The sequence below is a fragment of the Bos mutus genome, chromosome 23 (assembly GCF_027580195.1).
Source record: "Bos mutus isolate GX-2022 chromosome 23, NWIPB_WYAK_1.1, whole genome shotgun sequence".
In the NCBI taxonomy this organism is placed as follows: Eukaryota; Metazoa; Chordata; class Mammalia; order Artiodactyla; family Bovidae; genus Bos; species Bos mutus.
In genome coordinates, this window is record NC_091639.1 from 20,301,380 (window position 1) to 20,321,511 (window position 20,132).

At 44.9% G+C, this 20,132-nt stretch overlaps 1 protein-coding gene across 1 annotated transcript; it reads left to right on the plus strand.

The window, feature by feature from the left end:
• The first annotated feature begins 4,579 nt into the window (after positions 1-4,579).
• On the plus strand, positions 4,580-18,952 carry LOC102286267 (butyrophilin subfamily 3 member A1). The gene is given in 13 exon segments (XM_070360882.1): positions 4,580-4,727; positions 6,830-6,880; positions 9,850-9,939; positions 10,174-10,469; positions 10,471-10,522; positions 11,920-12,201; positions 12,590-12,700; positions 13,190-13,390; positions 13,572-13,592; positions 13,676-13,702; positions 14,070-14,096; positions 14,583-14,609; positions 16,826-18,952. Coding segments are annotated over 13 exon segments (1,905 nt in total). The 5' UTR covers positions 4,580-4,711; the 3' UTR covers positions 17,530-18,952.
• The last annotated feature ends 1,180 nt before the right edge of the window (positions 18,953-20,132 follow it).

Sequence of the window (20,132 nt, forward strand, 5' to 3'; positions counted from 1 at the left end):
GCAGCCTCTGGCTGGGTCTACTGGCGTATAAAGTCTATAGGCCTTGCACAGTCTTTCGCAGAACTCAGAGGGTGAGTTGCTTTCCCTTTGAATCACTTCAGAGGGTTTTGCAATACTCATAGCTTTTCAGGCCCCCTTCTTGAGACCTTGTAAAATAGTCACCCGATCTCTCTCCAGGTGACCCCTCCCTTTTTCTGTGTTACAGTCCCAATTGGGCCTCTTATTGGGAGTGGCTAGTTCTGCCCACCGCTGCGGGTTTGCAGAACCCCCAGGTGCCATTTCTCTTAACCATTTTTTGGTCTGTTAGGATCCTGTGTCTTTCCTCAGTGCTGAAAAAGGAGACTAGTAGTTGGATTATGTCATCCTATGCAGGGTGGTGGGTTCGAAAAATAGTCTCCATTAGCCTAATCGTGGCTTGTGGCTCCCCCGAGTACGGTGGAGCGTGTCTCTGCCAGTTTAACATATCCGTAGAGGGAAATGGCTGGTAATACTAGGCTACAGGGGGCTGATGGTAGTGCCTGAACTGCGTCCTGAACTGGAGGCTGTTGTAGCTCTCTGAGAGGCATCTGTAGTGGGGTTCTTTCCCCCTGTTCCTTGGAGGGGAGCAGCCTCTGTCTAATTGCTGTGTTTTCTTCCCCCTTCCCATCAGTACTCACCGGGAGAGGTGGATACAATCTACGAGGTTCAGCTGAGGTGGAATTCTGGGGGCATTGACCAGAGGTCACCATTGCTGGGATTGGAGCCCACCGAAACGGCGGCTCTACGAACTCGGGGAGAGCTGGTGGAAGAGCAGTGGCTGCTACAGGAGCTTCACCTGGCCCTGGATCCGGCATTAAGGTGGCCTCAGGTCCTGGTGGAGCACTGGGAGGCAGGCGCGTCATCATCCAGTATGGGGGAGGGGTCAGGTCATCCCCGTCCAAATCCTGTAGAATTTCCTTTTTTATCATCAGTCAATTTTTGTGCCACTAATATTTTTCCCTTTCCCTTCTGGAATACAGAACCTTGTCCAAATAGGAGGGTCTTGAGCTAACCCTAGCCATGAGTCAATATATGGATTTTGATCCATGTGTCCTGGCTCTCCTGTGACTACTATATAGACTGCTTCCACTATTTTTGAGTTCATGGTGTTCTCTGGTGACCATCCTACTCCCAAAGGGGGACATTCGACCTCACAGAGTATGTGGAGGCGGTTAGGCTTCATCTTTACCCTACAGTCTCCTCCAAATCCCTTCTTTAAATTTTTAATCATGCACTCCAATACAGTTGCCTTAGATTCACTCCCCCATCTTGTTTACCTTCTCGGACCTTCTTCTACTTTTCCTTTTCGTTCTGTCTACAAAGTTCTCGGTACCCTGTGTACTTCTGATATTTCCATTCAATGACACTGAAATTGCCATTCTGCCTCCTTCCTAATTGGGGTGAGAAGAGCCTTACCTGCCAGATCCCAAAGGGAGAAGGAGGATCGGCGTGTCTTCACCTGCCGGTCAGCACAGCCGAACCAGAACACCACATGATCCAAGACTGTTTCTCCCTTAACTTTTAAAGTCCATTGTGTCTTGGTGGGCTTGATCAGGTGCAGATGAAAATACAGATGGGTTAAATATCCCATGTCCCAGGCCATCTCCGGAAAAGCCAATTCGTACTCACTTATGTATCCCCCTCTTTCTAGCCTGATAATTGCGAGGGGGTCAAGAATTTCATAGCAGATGGGACACCTCCTTGGGGAGGGCAGAACACGAGCACACAAAAACCAAGTTTCTTCTCCTAAAAATCCCCTGGCAGTTGCTTGGTAATAATTTCCCCCAAGACGGCGTGGACACCACCTCCTAAATGACCTTCACAAATTTCCTTTCTAAGCCCTAACACGCGCGTCAACCTGTGTACCAAGCAATCGTTGCCACCTGCCTAGTCCAGGCTCCTGTGGGTCTGTGCCCCTTCTAATCCCTCCCAGTGGGGTGATCAGGCCCCGTCTTCCACCCTACCAGGTGGGTTCCTCCTCACCTGAGTGCTCAGTTCCCCTGCTGCCATCCACTACCTGCTAACATGAGAGGTCCGGACATTGAGAAGCAGAATCCTTCCAGAAGGGCGAGGAGCCTTATCCCCTAGAAGATTCGAGCCGCAAGGCCTCAGAGTAGTCCCAAATGGGACTTGTCTCCTCCAAGTGAGGAGTTTCCCGCCCATGCACCAAATGTTGTAGCCACGTGTTCTGGGAAACAAACTCACTCTGAAGGACAATGCAGATAGTGGAGTGCAGTTTATTACACTATTACACCGGCAGGCCCAAGGCAGAGTCTCCTCTTAGCCAAGGACCCTGACCAGTTTTTCTGAAAACCTTATATACCTTAAGTGTACGTGCCAAACCCACCTCCCCAAATTCCCTGAAACTAGTCTGAACAAAAGAAAAGAAAAATACAATCAAAGTTGTATCTTTGATACAACAAAGGGGACAATTATCAATAGGCCTGTGGTCATACCCCAATAAGCATAATAGAATTTATGATTCTATTCAGTTACACAGATAATTAGGGTATTCTTTTAGGCAGCAGAGAGTCTGGGTACGAGCCCTAGGGCTCTTCCATCCAGGGGGCCTGGTCTTCCAGTTGGTATGTCATTTCCATAGATACTGGGCATATAGCTCAAAGTCCACAGTCGGGCCCAAGATGGAGTCCTGCTTTCAAGATGGAGCCTGTTCTGTCTGTTTCCTCCTTCAACCTTACCGCAGAAGGAATGCTAACTCTTTGTAAGTTTTAAAAAAAGAAAAAAGACAGAAAATGAAACTTGCACAAGCATCCAGCTATCTCTACCACAGAGCCTAAATTCAAACTTTTGTAATATTATTAAATTCCAAGAATTTCCTGGTGATCCAGTGATTGGGACTCATGCTTTCACTAATGTGGGCCCAGGTTAGATCCCTGCTTGGGGAAAGAAAAAAAAAAGATAGATAGATAGGCTTTCCTGTATAAAATATATTATATATATATATAGGCTTCCCTGGTTGCTTAGTGATAAAAAGCCAATGCAGGAGATGCAAGAGATGAGGATTCAATACCTGGGTTGGGAAGATCCCCTGGAGTAGGAAATAGCAACCCACTCCAGTATTCTAGCCTGGGAAATCCTTTGGACAGAGGAGACTTGTGGGCTATAGTCCATAATGTCACAAAGAGTCCGACAAGTCTGGGCACACACACATGTATATCTTGTTGTTGTTGGTTGTTTAGTCACCAAGTTCTATCTGACTCTTTTTGACCCCATGGACTGTAGCCCACTAGTCTCCTCAGTCCAAAGGATTTCCCAGGCAAGAATACTGGAATGGGTTGCCATTTCCTTCTCCAGGGATTGATCTTCCCAACCCAGGGACTGAACCGTGTCTCCTGCATTGACAGGCAGATCCTTTACTGCTGAGCCACCAGGGAATCCCATATATGTGTATGTACGCATATGTGTGTGTGTGTGTGTGTGTGTATATATATATATATGTATATAGAAGGCAATGGCACCCCACTCCAGCACTCTTGCCTGGAAAATCCCATGGACGGAGGAGCCTGGTAGGCCGAAGTCCATGGGGTCGCTAAGAGTTGGACAAGACTGAGCGCCTTCACTTTCACTTTTCACTTTCATGCATTGGAGAAGGAAATGGCAACCCACTCCAGTGTTCTTGCCTGGAGAATCCCAGGGACGGGGGAGCCTGGTGGGCTGCCGTCTCTGGGGTCGCACAGAGTCGGACACGACTAAAGCAACTTAGCAGCAGCAGCAGCATATATATACGTATATATAATTAAATTCCATCAGCAAAGCCATATTGAAGTCCCTTGAGCTTTATTCATTGTCCCAAGAGGCGAACAAATTGTCTTGGGGACTCTAGGCCACAGATAGGACCACTTTGTCCCAAAGACCGCTAACAGGAACAGTACCCACAGACCAGCCAGACTCTAACCTCGGTGATTAAGAATCCTACTGGCAGAGGAGAAAGAAATACATATGAAATTAGCACAAATAAGGCTCAGAGGGTTCATGAGCCTTCTCAGCAACATCCCAAATAAGAATTTTTCTGAAAAATGTAAAATATGCCAATCAGTCACCAGAACACTGCTCTGGAAAATGTGAAAATTATATTATTCGATAATGAATCTGAGACCTGAATTTCAGAGGTTCTAAAAAAGGTGGAGAGGGTTTGGTTTTCTGTTCATTTGCCTCTGCTGTAAAATATATTCCCCTCCATGTCTGCTGTACATGCAAACAGACGTTAGCCAAAAACCACAGAAATGTTTTAATTAATGCATGTCTTCCCCTCTTCACACATTCAAACCTTTTATTTCTCTACTAAGTAAATCTTTTATGAGAAAAAATAAATCTATTATCATATTTAAGACATAAAGCAGGTGTATATAATAAATACTGATTTATACATACATAAATATGCATAAATGATTCAATTAGGGAAACACAGAGTGATACAAAGTGAGAATTAGGCTGGGATTTTTTTTCACAACACAATATAGTTTCAGTTTTCAAACCTCCTCACTGGTTTCTACCCAGCAGCTGATGAGAACCACCCCTCTGAGCCAATCTGAAACTAATTCTTTCACAGACCAATTCTTACTCTTTGTCAGAGAGAGCATGCATCACTTTTTCCTTTCTTCCAGAGAAAAGAGACTCTTATTTATAATGAGGAACTATTGATTATCTTTACTCTGTGGAATGTAATTTTCAGATGGGATTGCCAAGAGGTAAGTGTGGGAAAATAGGTAAAATCCAGGGTGATAAGCCTTGGAAGGAGGGAGGCTGAAGAGCTGAGAGTGGGCCTTGCCCAGAGAAAGTGATGGGGGCTCCGGTGTGCTGTAGTAAGGGGATGAGGGGGTGGAGACAGCAGGGCAATGCAAAGGCTAAAGACCTGAATTTGAGCATTTGTGGGAGAGTCACAGTGTGAATGAAAAAAGCTTGCTGATTGCATGTTCTGTGATCAATTACTGTGATCAAAAAGGAGCAAAAGACTCTTATCTCTCCTAGTCATCTCTGGGAATGTGTTCTAAGAGATTCTGAAAAAAGATATGCCTTAAAGATTTGCATGTGAAGATGTTCATTATAGAATTATTTGTAATTTAAAAAATCTGAATCAACATATGCAACAGTTGGAGAATGGATACAAACACATTGTCCAATCATGAAAGGGATTTTGGAATCATGTTTTTAATAAAGAGTTTTTATTTCTAGGGTGGGAGGGGGGTTCAGGATGGGGAACATGTATATGCCCATGGCGGATTCATGTTGATGTGTGGCAGAACCAATACAATATTGTAAAGTAATTAGCCTCCAATTAAAATAAATAAACTTAAATTAAAAAAAAAGTTTTTATCTCTAGTTGTAACAAAGCTGGATTTAATTTGGAGATTTAAATTGTATCTACATTTTGCTATTGAATCTTATTTATGATGAACAGCTTTAAACTCGAATGTTTGTGTTAATACTTGACTTTTTTTTCTTTGAGAGTAGTTTCTACAAGTGGAATTTCTGGGTCAAATGATAATTTTGACAATTTTCAGGCATTTAGTATATATCTATGGTCAAAATACTTCCAGAAATCCTTATAGTCCCATGAAGCAAAGTATATGATTACTATCACAGATTATTTAAATTTTATTCCTTCTTATTTTTCTCTGTTTTGATGTTGTCTTGTTGTAGCCACGAGTTCCGGGAAACAAACTCACTCAGAAGAACAATGCAGATAGTGGAGTGCAGTTTATTACACCGGCGGGCCCAAGGCAGAGTCTCCTCTTAGCCAAGGACCCTAACCAGCATTTGTGAAAATCTTTTATACCCCATGTGTATGTGTCTGAACCCACCACCCCAAATTCCTTGAAACTTACATAAACCAAGGAAAATACAATCCCAATAACCCTATCATTCACATGCTATGTGCTCATGTGCTCAAACAGTCAAACAATTAGCCAACAAGCAATAAACCCGAGGTTACACTCTGATAGATATAGAAAAATTTATGGCCTGGCTGGAGGAAGGGGTGATTAGTGTATGTTTTCTCTTAGGCGATGAGTAACCTAGATACGATCTTCAAGGTTCCCCTGTCTGGAGGGGGACTTATCCTTCTGTTGTTGTTTTCATAGGCAATAAACACAGAGTTCAGAATCCGCTGGAAAAGTGACTGAGCATGATCAGCATGAACAGGCCTAAGATGGAGTCCAGGCCCTATGAATTCCTTCTTCAGTCTATAATCAGGAATAAAAAAAAAAAAAAAACAATAACATCCCCCCAAAATTAGTGAAAATATATTCCTCACTCTGAGGACAGCATTGAAATTGTTACCTATATAATGATGATAATAATAATAATAATATCCTCTCTCTAGCATCTTAGGGAGCAGTTTTGAAGAGCAGAAGATATGGTGAAAGGCAATCTTTTGTCTGAGGATATGTCTGAGTTTCATGCAGGCTCCCAAAAAACCCAGCTGGACAAATTTCTGCTCCCAGCTCCTCCTCAACCCACTCACCTCCCTCTGCCGGCCTCTTCTCAAAGGCCGGTTTAAGAGTAGCAGGTACTGTGAATGCGGGCCTGATACTGGTTTGTTTAGGGTGAATTAGTGTGAGGAGACTTTATTTATTTATTGACATACAGTTGATTTACAGGAGTTGGTATTTTCTGAACAACCAATATGTTGCAGTCAGAGTAATTATTTGTAAAAAATTTTAATTGCTGAGTAAAACATGAAAACTTTTAAAACTGAAAACATCCGAATAATTTTCAAAGGTAGGAGGCAAAGCACAAAAGTGTCTCTCATTCAGTCTTCGATTTTCAGTTTAGCATGATCTCTTTTAAGGTGATTTGGACAGTAGCCTGCCAGGCTCCTCCATCCATGCAGATTCTCCAGGTAAGAATATTGGAGTGGGTTGTCATGCCCTTCTCCAGGGGACCTCACCAACCCAGGGATGGAACCCAGTCTCCTACATTGCAGATAGATTTTTTACCATCTGAGCCACCAGAGAAGTCCAAGGTATAAACATGTACATACAAATCAATAACTTAGGTTTTGTTTTTTAATATAATCATTAATTTTCTCTGCAGTGTGCTTTTTATTTATTTAATATATCTTTATTTTCTGGGTTAGTGACTATAAATTACTCTTAACTGCCACACTGAGTTCCCTCATACAGATCAGCCTTTATTTAACCAACCAGTCTTCTGTTAGTGGTTAGAGTGGCTGGTTAGCTTGTTTACCAGCCCCCTTTTTTTTTTTCCACTTTTAAAAATAATGTTTCAGTGTCAGCCTTACACACAATTCTCTCTGCACCCATGCAAGTGTTTTGCTAGACCAGATATCTGGAAGTGAAATTACTAAATCAACTGTGTACATTCTAAACTTCCTGTTTCATAATGTGTCATGAGTAACTGAAGTTCAAGCAGATTTTTGAAATCACAGAGCTGCTGAATCGTAGTGCCATGACTTACCTCCCACACCCTTTTCATTTCCAACATCTAACACATAGTGGGCCTGGCACACAGTGAGTGCTGGATAAACATTTGTTGAAGGAATGAAAATGCCTGGTTGAGACCGGCCTTATGCTTAACCCTCCAATTCACTCGCCTTGGGGTTAAGAAGTGGTAGGTTCATGGGACTTCCCTGGAGGTCCAGTGGTTAGGATTAGGCACTTTCACTGGCAGTGGTCCAGATCCTGCAAGCCGCAAAGCTTAGCCCAAACTTAAAAAAAAAAAAAAGAAGTGGTAGGTTCAGCCTCTGATTGACCCAGGGAATCTGCCAGGATCTTGGACCACAGTCTGATGGGAGAGTGATGTAAACTTTGTGATGGCCATGGGTTGGGCCTAGAGGAAACAGATGGGCACACCCTGAGTCATTCGTCAGCACACCATTTCATGTGACATTTTCAGGGAAGGAAAGAATACATGATGGGAGAAAGGAGAGGGTTCCATCTGGAGTTCTTAGTCTTGGAATAATCGACTCTCAGGCTCTCCACTATATAGGGAGGAAGACAACTCTGGTGTGGTTGGAGTGGAAGCCAAGTTAGAACTCCAGCTATAATCAAGCCTGGCTAGCTGGCAAGGGCCCCACGCTTCTCTTATCGCACAAGGTGGAGGTGCTTTTATGGACCAAGATACATTTGGAAACACTGGGCTGGAACTGGGGAGTTGCAGGGGCCCTGCCTCTGTGCTGGGAGAACCCCAGCACTTCATAGAGGCATGAGCTGCACTGGTCTGCTGTGTGTTTGGAAGTTGACATATTTGCCCTTCTGTGCAAGTGCCAACAATTACATCTCCACCCCTAAAAGGCACTTCCCTAGCAGTGCAAAGACCAAGATAGGGAAATTATTCATTGCTGGTGAGCCCAGAGGCAGGCCATCTGCCAAGGAGCATTGATAAACACAGGAGGAAAGGGAAAAAAGAAAGTGAACCATTTTCTTTCCAGAGATGTTTCTCCCACTAAAGAACAAATGTTTCCCCCCAAAGAACTTTTTTTTTTTTGGTCATGCATGAGATTAGTTCCTCAACCAGGGATTGAAGCTGGCAGTGAAAATGCAGAGACCTAACCACTGGACCACCAGGGAATTCCCAGAACAGTTGTGAAAAGAGTTCACTAAAGGCTTACCAAGTTGCAACACTTGCATGTCCAGGATAGGCTTGCTCTTTGAAACCACTTTATTGAAAAATAAGAATAAATGCTTTAATACAACTAAGTCCCCAGTGGAAGCACAGGAGGCCAGGCTCTGCTCTCTAAGCCAGGCCAAAAGAGTATTATCATTATGCAGAAAAATGCTTATCTCCATAAACTCTCCACCTCCCCTCCTCTCATTAGTTGAATGACACCCAACTATTCTGATCATCTAAACTGAACTAAAATGCTAGTGAGTATTGATGGTTTAATATGTAAGCCCTCATCCATTCACTAACTCAACAAATATTCACTGAGGGTTTCATGTGAACCACCACCGTTCTTACAGGTGTCTTACACATCAGGAAACAAAATAAACCAATATCATTGCTTTGTGGAACTTACATTCTAGCAGCTGGAGACAGATGATAAATGTATGATATGTTCACTGGTGAAAATGCAATGGGAAAAAGAGAGAAGTTGAGGGGGATGGGAACAGTTTACCACAATTCTGTGATCAGAGAAGGTCTCATAGAGGAACTGACTTTAAAGGATGGACTTGAAGGAGGCGAGAGAGTGAGCTTGTGGATGTATGGGGAAGAGGGTTCCAGGCAGAGGGAAGAGTCAAGGTCAAGGTCTTCTATCGTGTTCTGTCCAAGGAACAGTAGGAAGGACAGTGTGCCTGGAGATGAAGTGAAGCATGCAGCTCCAGGAGGGCCATGCCAGCCATTGGAAGGACTTCAGCATCTACTCAGAATGAAATGGGAGCCCACAGAAGGTGCTGAACAGAGGAGTGACAGGATGTGACTCAAGGAATGTTCTGGATGTTGTACTGAGACTGTAGGGAACACAAGCAGAATTGGAGGACCCAAAAAGGAGAGTCCTATATTAATCAGGGTGTGATGGTGGAGGCTTGGACCTGACATAGCTGGGGAAGTGTGGGCGAGTGTAGAGATTCTGAACATACTCAGTAGAGCCAAGGATGTCTTGATGGGTTAGGGTTACTGTCTGTACACTTAACATACATATTTTTACGGGAGGTTTTCCATGTGGGAACTCAAAGGTGAAGAGACTCCCAAGCAGACATTTTGGCAGAGGAGGATCATGGGTCCTTACACTACTTATCCTGTGTTTCTCCCTGAGTCAACCCTGGGGAGGCAGAGGTTCCTACACAGAATTCTCCATCTTCTTCCAGGTGGTATTTCTGCCTGACTCTTTCTGCTATCTCTCTGCAGCACTGATGAAAATGGCTTGGTGCCTAGACTTCCTTCCATTTCACCTCCTTATCTGCCTCATCTCTGACCAACTGCTGACTCCTTGCTCAGGTAGGGAACAATGCTGCTGTTTTGTATTGGAAGCAGATAATTACCTGTTTGCACCCAGTCAGAACCTTTGATCCACTCATTCCTGGAAGTCCTGTTGCAAACTGAAGGCTCACATGCCATTAAGACAAATGTCCTTCTGTCAGGATCCTATTCCTCTCTAGGCTTTTCTAAGCCTGAGACAACCCCTTCCCATGATGTCCTCATGGAATTACCCACCCCCACTTTTCTGACCAGCTCTGTTTGCTGTGATTGGACCCCCTGGCCACATTCTGGTCATGGTGGGTGAAGACGCCGAGCTGCCCTGTCACCTGTCCCCAAAGATGAGCGTGGAGACCATGGAACTGAAGTGGGTGCGATCCAGCCTCAGGCAGGTGGTTTTCATGTATGCACATGGCAAGGAAGTGGAAGACAGACAGACGGCAGAGTACCAAGGGAGAACTGAGATTTTAAGAGATGACATCACTGCAGGGAAAGCTGTTCTCCGAATACACAACGTTAGAGCCTCGGACAGTGGAAACTACCTGTGCTATTTTCCAAGACAGCAACTTCTATGAGAAAGCCTTATTGGAGCTGAAGGTTGCAGGTGAGCCTTCAAGTTCTGTTCTGAGTGTATTCCTCTTGGGACCTAGGAACAGATGCAGAGTTTCTGCTCCAAATCCACCTCTCAAAGCTCTTGGCTGATCATCGGGAACTGCCTCCTCTGTCTTCTGACTTTGTTTCTCTGATACCCTCAGGAAAGAAGCAGGTCTTCCTCCAGGAAGACCCCCCTCCTGTACACTATCTTGTCAAGTAAAGAGCTCCCTCCTGCCAACTGCCAGGGTCTAAACTGGTAATGGAAGGTCAGGATGGGAAGGATAGGAAAACATCTCCTTGGAGATGGTGCATGGTTGTCTGGGTTCAATTGCCTTCCAGGTGGCTTCTGGGGGCCCCTCCAGGTACTCGCCACCATGAGCCCTGGGAGGCTGACCTGTAAGGGCAGCATCTGTGCTGTCACTGTTCTCCAAACCACACCGCCTCAGAGCACACTTGCAATTGGACCATTTGACTTCAATCCTTGTTGCAGGAGGAGCAGTGCATGCCCTGTGGGAGCATGGGGGTCTCAGGAAGAGGGTGATAGAGGAGACTTGGCATAGACTCTGGGCTTCTGTTAGGAGATTTAGGGCAAGCTTTACGGAAATGGGCTTTGCTCTGGATGGGATGCTGTCAGAGAGGAGGAGGTATATTTCTGTGGGTGGATAACTTCATAAATCTTATGCAGGAGGAAGACTAGAGTGAGGCTAATCTGGGACTAGTAAAGGAGTGGTGTCATTCAGCCAGGATAGGGGAATGTTTGGTCAAGGTTATGTTTGGGACAGTGCTCTATTTTTCTCTATCGTCAAACATGATTTTTGTTGGTCTTGTGTCTTCACCTGTCATAGTGACAAAGGGCCCTTTGATGCTGATATTCCATGAAATTGCTTGTGTTCCACAGGAGAACACCAAGACTAGACTCATATTCCATGTCAAGTGTTGCATATCTCTTTCTCAGGACATATCTCCTTCTCTTGCCATGTAGCTTCTGGCTGGGTTTGGTCCATGGGGAGCCATAGCAGAAGGTAGAAGCAGGAAGAGAGAGGGGTCAGGGTACTTATGCCCCTGGCTTATTCACTGCAGGGCCACCTCTAGCTGGCTACATGCCCTTCCAGAAGATCACAACTCCTCTTATGAAAGCTCTCTCTACATGTCTCTCCCACTTTAGGTCTTCAAAACAGCTCCCTCTTCACTCCCCTTTGGGTTTAGGGGTGGGTGGTAACACTCCATTGTTCCTGGCCCTGGAGTACTGCTCTATTCCACGTAGTTTTCTCCTCATTATGACCACCCTTTTGCAAACAGTTTCTTAGAAAACTCGAGTTTAATTATCTGAGTGTGCCATACAACTCCTGTTGAGACCCTCACCACAGGACACTCCCAAGAACTGAGGCTCATTCATCCTTTCCACAGCACTGGGCTCTGACCTTCACATTCAAGTGATGGGCCATGAGAATGGAGAGATCCACCAGGGGTGCAAGTCCACCAGCTGGTATCCCCAGCCCCAGATTCAGTGGTGAGATGCCGAGGGCCAGAACATGCCAGCTGTGACAGCACCTCCGGCTGCAGATGGAGCGGGCCTGTATGCAGTCACATCATCTCTAATTGTGAAAGGTGGCTCTGGGGAAGGGGTGTCCTGTATCATCAGAAATCCCCTCCTCAACCAGGAAAAGACAGCCCGGATTTCCATTGCAAGTGAGTACCCTGCTTAGTTGCAGGTGTACTGTGAGGAGCCATGGCTGTTGGAAAAAGAAGGATGTGAACACCTGGAACTAATATAATATAAGGAAGTCAATTATACTTCAGTTTAAAAAAATTCCTTAAAAGAGACATATGTAAAATTTAATCTATAGAAAATTAGACAAAATGACAATTTAAACATTAACCAATTGAAATCTAGTATAGCCATATTAAAAAAGAGAAAAGTATAAAAACAAAAAAATGTAATAAATTTTGAAAAAAGAAATGAAAGGGGGATGTGTGCGTCTCTGTGGTATACAGTGAAAGTGAGTCACTGAGCTGAGTTCCAGAGCCTTTAATGGAACTAGGTTTTTTTTTTGTTTTCTCCTGTTTACTTCACAAGGATTTACTGAGCATTTCCTATGTGCCAGGAATGGTGACAGGCAATGGGAACTGGAGAGAAGTGGCGAAGATTGGATCCTTAAGCAAAGACGAATGACAAAGTTGGGGGCAGGTGGGTCCATGTACAACTCATAATTTAGAGTAAATGCTAATCCCATTAAAATATAGTACAAACCAGTAGAAAAAAGAGCAAAGGATGAATTATTAGTTCACAGAAAAGGAATAACACATGAAAGAGTGTCCAACCTCACTCACTAGAGAAATGTATATTAAAACTTGTATGAATGGACAGGAGACTCGGATAATGTTTTATGTGCTTTTATTTGATAGTGGAACCATGTGGATGTAACTTATTATAAATTTTAAGAAGAAAAAAACTTGATTATGATGCTTACATAACAGATTTACATGTGAGAGACAGACATTTCAAGACAAGTTCTGGTATTATGTTATTATTGTATCTATAAAACCTTTGCAGGGCTTCCCAAAGTCTTACCTAAAGGTCTCTGAGAACTTAGGAAGAGAAAGATTTTAACATCAGGAGATGAATGCCATGAACCCTGTCCTGAGGGAGAGAAGCTAAGCCTGGATCCCATTGCAGACCCCTTCTTCAGCAGGGCCCAGCGCTGGATCATTGCCTTTGCAGGGACCCTGACGGTCTCTCTGCTGCTTCTTGCTGGAGCTGGTTACTTCCTGTGTCTACAGAGGAAAGAAAAAGAGACTCTATTCACGGAGAAAGAAAGAGCGAAAAAGGAAAAAGAAACAGCTTGGGCAGAAAAGGAGCAAGAACAAAGAATAAAAGGTATCTGACCTGGAGAGGGAGTCCTGTTTTGCAGGAGGGAGCTGGATCACCTCACCCCATCCCTACCTCTTGCACCCAACCCAGCACTTGGTCATCTTTAAGATTTATTTTCTAGAGGTCCTCCTCCTTCCACCCCGATAACAGTACTTTTTTTTTTTTTTTTTTTCTGCTTCTTTTCCAGAGATGCTCCAGTATGAGCTCGGTAAGTTCTGATTCCCCCAGGGACCTATGCTCATCTTCCTATGACTTACAACTTAATGACTCACCATTTTTCTTCCATTTCAGAGTGGAGAAAGGTCCAGTACATAACTTGTAAGTGGCTCTGACATTTTCTCTGAATTCACATATAAGACTGTCTCTGCCCATATATTTTCCAGCCGGGTTCCTCACTGGGATAAAGAAATGTTCTGGATCCTTTTTCCCAGGAGAAGAAATATGGGTGACTGGAGAGGGGGAAGTATTTGGTAGGGAGAATAGAGAGTGTTTTCTTTTTTAATAGAGAAAGGCACCTTCAATCTCCTTCCCTAAAGAAGAGAGGGGAGGTGAGAGTTGAACAGGCACAGGCAGAAGGTAGGAAGGGTGGAGTGGTCAAAAAGAAGGTGAGATGAGGCAAAAGTAAAAAGAAAGGACTCAGAAATGACAGAGTTCAGGTAATGTCTCTACCTTTCTTCCATTGTAGGTGGGGAGAAGTCTCAAACCTATCCAGGTGAGTGACCTGGATGTTCTCTGAGTTTCCTGGCACAGGTAGATAAACATTTAAACCTTTTCCCTGCTGCGTGACCCACTGGCATTTGCAGTAGGAATACTCAGATCTAACCCAGAGGCTCATTTTCTGTAGGGAGTACCATCCCTGCTTTTCTACAGCCTCAGAGAGGACCTTCAGATATAGTGTCTGGGCAGTTTAACCACTCCCTGCCCTGCCGACATACACACCCACACACATACACACCCCACACACCCACCCACACACACACACACACAGCCTAGTATAGCCTGGCCATGTCACCTGCAGCCCCAGCACAATAGAGTGAAGAAAATCCACCAGTTTTGAGAGGTTTTATGCCTGATTTACCCAAGCTGTAGATGAAGAAAGAGACTGAAGAAAGGGACACAGAAAAGGCTCAGTGAGGAGAATGGGTGAGGGAAAGATCAGAATTAATGAGCATTCCTTTTTGTGTCTCCTTTCTTTCAGAGTGGAAGAAGGCCCTCTTCCAAGCTGGTGAGTGAATCACTGTACATCCCCCAGGACGAAAACCCGAGGGACCATATTCCCTTTTTCTTTTCCACGTCTTGAGATTCTGGGACAGCAAGTTCCTGTGACTGGGAGAGTTCTGACTGGAGATCTCAGTCTCCAGCAGCCTTCCACTGAGTGCCAAGAGAACTGGTAAGAATTGGTCTCCTGGGCTTCCACAGATCTTTATGGGAAGGAAGAGGCATCAACGGTGGAGGTGAGGGGAAAGACAGGCAGGGTAAACTAATATTGCAATGAGAGTGCAGATGCAACGTGACCAAGGAGAGAAAGCAATGTTCAAAGGTCATGTCCTTTACCAAGGTCCATATGCCACCTCTTGCCACTGTGTGTCCTCAAGTTATTTGATGTTTTGAGCTTCAGTCTCCTCACTTGTAAACAATGATTGTAGTTCCTATTTATTTGAGAGTTGAGGTAAAGACTAAATTAGCTAATGAACGTGTACTTGGTCAAAAAGCCAGCAAAAAGGAGACGGTATATTCAAAATGGGTGGTTGAAGAGGGCTTAAAGAATAAACTATTTACAAAGGGAAGAAAGAGAGCAAAGGGAAACCAACAAAGGACTATTCAGTCCCCAAGGGTTCACAACAGTTGGGTGCTGTCACCATGCTGGGCCTGAAGAGATGGGGAGGAGAGTGTTTGGCCCACAGGAAGCTGTAGCTCACAGAGCGGGCAGCCTGAGATGAGTCATCCCCTCGGTCAAGCATCACTCCCTGAAGCTGGCAGAGAAGAAGTGGAGGAGGAAATAAATGCCATGCCTCTCTTCTTGCTCCTTCCAATCTTCAGCCAGTGCCTCCCACTGACCAAACCCAACAGGTGACCAGAGGCAAGGGAGCCCAGTGTCACTGTCCAAAGAGGACAGATTCTGGGGTCCAGAAAAGGTAGAAGAACATGGAGAGTGGGCCTGGGAGCACATGAAACCCTCAACATAATGCCCCTTAGCACAGAAAAGGACTGGCAGCTATTAAAACATCAGGGACTTCCTCTATGCCTGGCCCTAAACCAAATACACAATGTGTGTTATCTTCTACCCTAAAGATTAGTATTTTTTAGCCCCATTTTTCAGATAAGAAAATTGAGGCTTAAAATATTATACAGCTTGGGTCAATGGAAAAAAGAGAAAAGACATTCACTTCATGAGTGGTAGCACAAGGATTGAAATTTAAACCCATATGCCTATGGAGCACGAGCTTCCTAGGTGGCACTAGTAGTAAAGAATCCACCTGCTAATACAGGAGATGTAAGAGATGAGGGTTTGATCTCTGAGTCAGGAAGATCCCCAGCAAGAGGGTATGGCAAACCACTCCAGTATTCTTACCTGGAGAATCCCATGGACAGGGGAGCCTGGCAGGTACAGTCCACTGGGTCACAAGGAGTTGGACACTACTGAAGGTCCGTCTAGTCAAGACTATGGTTTTTCCTGTGGTCATGTATGGATGTGAGAGTTGGACTGTGAAGAAGGCTGAGTGCAGAAGAATTGATGCTTTTGAACTGTGGTATTGGAGAAGACTCTTGAGAGTCCCTTGGACTGCAAGGAGATCCAACCAGTCCATTCTGAAGGAGATCAGCCCTGGGATTTCTTTGGAAGGAATGATGCTAAAGCGGAAACTCCAGTACTTGGGCCACCTCATGCAAAGAGTTGACTCATTGGAAAAGACTCTGATGCTGGGAGGGATTGGGGGCAGGAGGAAAGGGGACGACAGAGGATGATACGGCTGGATGGCATCACTGACTCAATGGATGTGAGTCTGAGTGAACTCCGGGAGTTGGTGATGGACAGGGAGGCCTGGCGTGCTGCGATTCATGGGGTCGCAAAGAGTCGGACATGACTGAACAACTGAACTGAATTGAACTGAACTGAAACGACTTAGCAAGCATCTATGCCTATGAAATACAGGTGGGCAGAGTCACTTCAGGGAGAGAAACAGGAAAAATGTAGCTGGAAGGAGCCAGCTCTAGATGTTGGTTAAGCAGACCCTGATGCTCATCACTTTCCCCTTTCCTACTGAACACTAGCCCCTTAGGGCTTTCCTCTGGTGTTGCTGAGAGGGTCACATTCAGGGCAGTCTATGGGCACCCAGCCCTGGACTTGGGCTTCCTCAACCAGATCCAGGGCTTGAGGGCTGAGGCTCTGAGATCTAGGAACAATGGTTCACCCATGATCCTGCCCCCCCAGAATTTCTGCAGAGGATGTGATTTTGGATCCCAACACAGTTAACCCCATCCTGCTCGTGTCTGATGACCAGAGGAGCCTGCAGGGGGCAGAGGAACGCTGAAATCTGCCAGACAACCCCGAGTGATTTGATTGGTACTACTGTGTGCTTGGCTGCAAGAGCTTCACGTCAAGGAGACATTACTGGGAGGTGGAGGTGGACAGGAAAGAGTGGCATGTGGGGGTGTACAGGGAGGACGTGAAGAGAAAATGCTGGATTAAAATGAGATGAGAGAATGACTTCTGGACTATAGGGCTGTCTGATGAGAATGACTACCGGACTCTCACTGAGGCCCGGACCAAACTGACTGTTGCCAGCCCTCCTGAAAAACTGGGGGTTTTCCTGGACTATGAGACTGGTGAAGTCTCCTTCTACAACACTGTGGATGCATCTCATATCTACACCTTCCCGCATACCTCCTTCTCCGGGCCTCTGTGGCCTGTTTTCAGGATTTTGACCTTGGAACCCACTGCCTTGACCATTTGCCCAGTGTCAACAGGAGCAGGGAGTCCTGGTGTTCCTGGCCTAGTACCTGACCTTTCCCTGGAAACCCCAGTGGTCCTGGGCTCAGCTGAAGAGAATGGAGAGCCTCAGGCTGAAGTCACGTCCTTGCTTCTCCCTGCCCAGCCTGCAGCTGAGGGTCTCTTCCCTAACAGCAGCAACAAATCACAACCATAAAATGCTAAAGGCACACACAGTGTGAAGCACTCTACTAATATTAATACACTTATTTATTCCATATGGACAGTTGAGCTTGATACTGCTTTATTATCTCACTTCCTAGAAGTCACTCAGATAGTAAATGATGGCTGGGCATTGAATAATAAAACATTTACAGATGATTTACAATGTACTGGGTGTTGTGCTAAAAGCTTTAAATGTTTCACTCCTCATAGCAACCCTATGTCACAGCCTCATTTCAAGAGTGTGGAAACTGAGGCAGGGCCAAGTTAAGCAAGTTATATAATTCATCAAAGAGTTAGTGCTGTTGGGGCTCCTGTCCCCCACCCACCCACCCTCTACCCCTAGCTATTTTCCCAGCCCCATTGCCTCTGAGAGGGAGGGACCATGTGCAGCCCTGAGCACTTCTTCCCAGGGCACCCCAGGTTAAGGATCACTGCAGGTGCCTATGGAAGCCACACCCAACTTGGTTCCTTCAGGGTTGATTGTCACAGCTATAGGTCCAGCACTTCATTGGGTTGGCTCAGCAGGGTGACTTGGTCCAGAGAATGAATACACAGAAGTGCAAAAGGACTAAAGGCCAAAGTCTTAACTACTAAAGGGCATGTGTGCCCTAACTTCTCTCCTCCCCCTGTCAATGTGATGTGGAATCCTGGAGCCAGAACCAATCCTCCTATGTTCAAGATGTCTAGAAACCCTAACTTAATACCTAAAGATTGTCTGTAGAACAAGAATTTGGGAGGAATGAAACCAGATGAACTGTTCAGTTCAGTTCAGTCACTCAGTCGTGTCCGACTCTTTGTGATCCCATGAATCGCAGCACGCCAGGCCTCCCTGTCCATCACCTTCTCCCAGAGTTCACTCAAATTCAAGTCCATCAAGTCAGTGGTGCCATCCAGCCATCTCATCCTCTGTCATCCCCTCTTCCTCCTGCCTCCAATCCCTCCCAGCATCAGAGTCTTTTCCAATGAGTCAACTCTTTGCATGAGGTGGCCAAAGTACTGGAGTTTCAGCTTTAGCATCATTCCTTCCAAAGAACACCCAGGGCTGATCTCCTTTAGAATGGACTGGTTGGATCTCCTTGCAATCCAAGGGACTCTCAAGAGTCTTCTCCAACACCACAGTTCAAAAGCATCAATTCTTCTGCACTCAGCCTTCTTCACAATCCAACTCTCGAATCCATACATGACCACTGGAAAAACCATAGCCTTGACTAGACGGACGTTTGTTGGCAAAATAATGTCTCTGCTTTTGAATATGCTATCTAGGTTGGTCATAACTTTTCTTCCAAGGAGTAAGCGTCTTTTAATTTCATGGCTGCAGTCACCATCTGCAGTGATTTTGGAGCCCAAAAAAATAAAGTCTGACACTGTTTCCACTGTTTCCCCATCTATTTCCCATGAAGTGATGGGACCAGATGCCATGATCTTAGTTTTCTGGATGTTGAGCTTTAAGCCAACTTTTTCACTCTCCTGTTTCACTCTCATCAAGAGGCTTTTTAGTTCCTCTTCACTTTCTGCCATAAGGGTGGTGTCATCTGCATATCTGAGGTTATTGATACTTCTCCCGGCAATCTTGATTCCAGCTTGTGCTTCTTCCAGCCCAGCGTTTCTCATGATGTACTCTGCATATAAGTTAAATAAGCAGGGTGAACTGTAATGGTATTTTTAATCACACAGCAGAGTCCATTTCTAGCAAAGGGATATTTCCACGCCTGATCAGTTATTGATGTTAATGGATGTTCCTTTCAGCTGACGGGTACCAGGCAGAAATTACTCTTCATCATCATCACTATTTTGTTCACCAGTGTATCCCCTCTATCTGACATGTGGTTGTCAAGTTACATTTGTTAAATAAACGTGTTAATAATCCTCACTCTTTAACTGAAACTTTTCTAGATTTTAAGCCCCTACAGTTTACTCACCACAAGTTTTACAATTCATCTCATAATATTTTCACGAAAATTCTCCTTGTATTAGTTTTCTATTGTTGCTGTAATAAATTGCCACAAATTTTGTGACCTAAAACAAAAATAAATTTATTATCTCATATTTTTGTAGGCCAGAAGACCATCATGGGTCTCATTGGGCTAAAATCAAGGTGACTGCAGACTGTATGCCTTTCTGGAGGCGCTAGCAAAGAATCTGTTTCCTTGCTCATTCAAATTGTTGGCAGAATTTAGTTTCTTGCAGTTGTAGGACTGAGGTGGTCATTTCTTGCTGGCTGTCAGCCTAGGGCTCTTTCCTGCTTCTGGAGGCTCCCACATTCCCTACCTCCTGGTCCTCTTCCTCCATCTTCAAAGAAGTAATCCAAGATAATCTTCCTATGAATCCAGGATAATCTCTCTACTTTAAGATCCATAACTTTAATTCCAACCTGTAAGGTCTCTTTGCCAACAAAGGTCCGTCTAGTCAAGGCTATGGTTTTTCCAGTGGTCATGTATGGATGCGAGAGTTGGACTGTGAAGAAAGCTGAGCACCGAAGAATTGATGCTTTTGAACTGTGGTGTTGGAGAAGATTCTTGAGAGTCCCTTGGACTGCAAGGAGATCCAACCAGTCCATTCTAAAGGAGATCAGCCCTGGGTGTTCTTTGGAAGGAA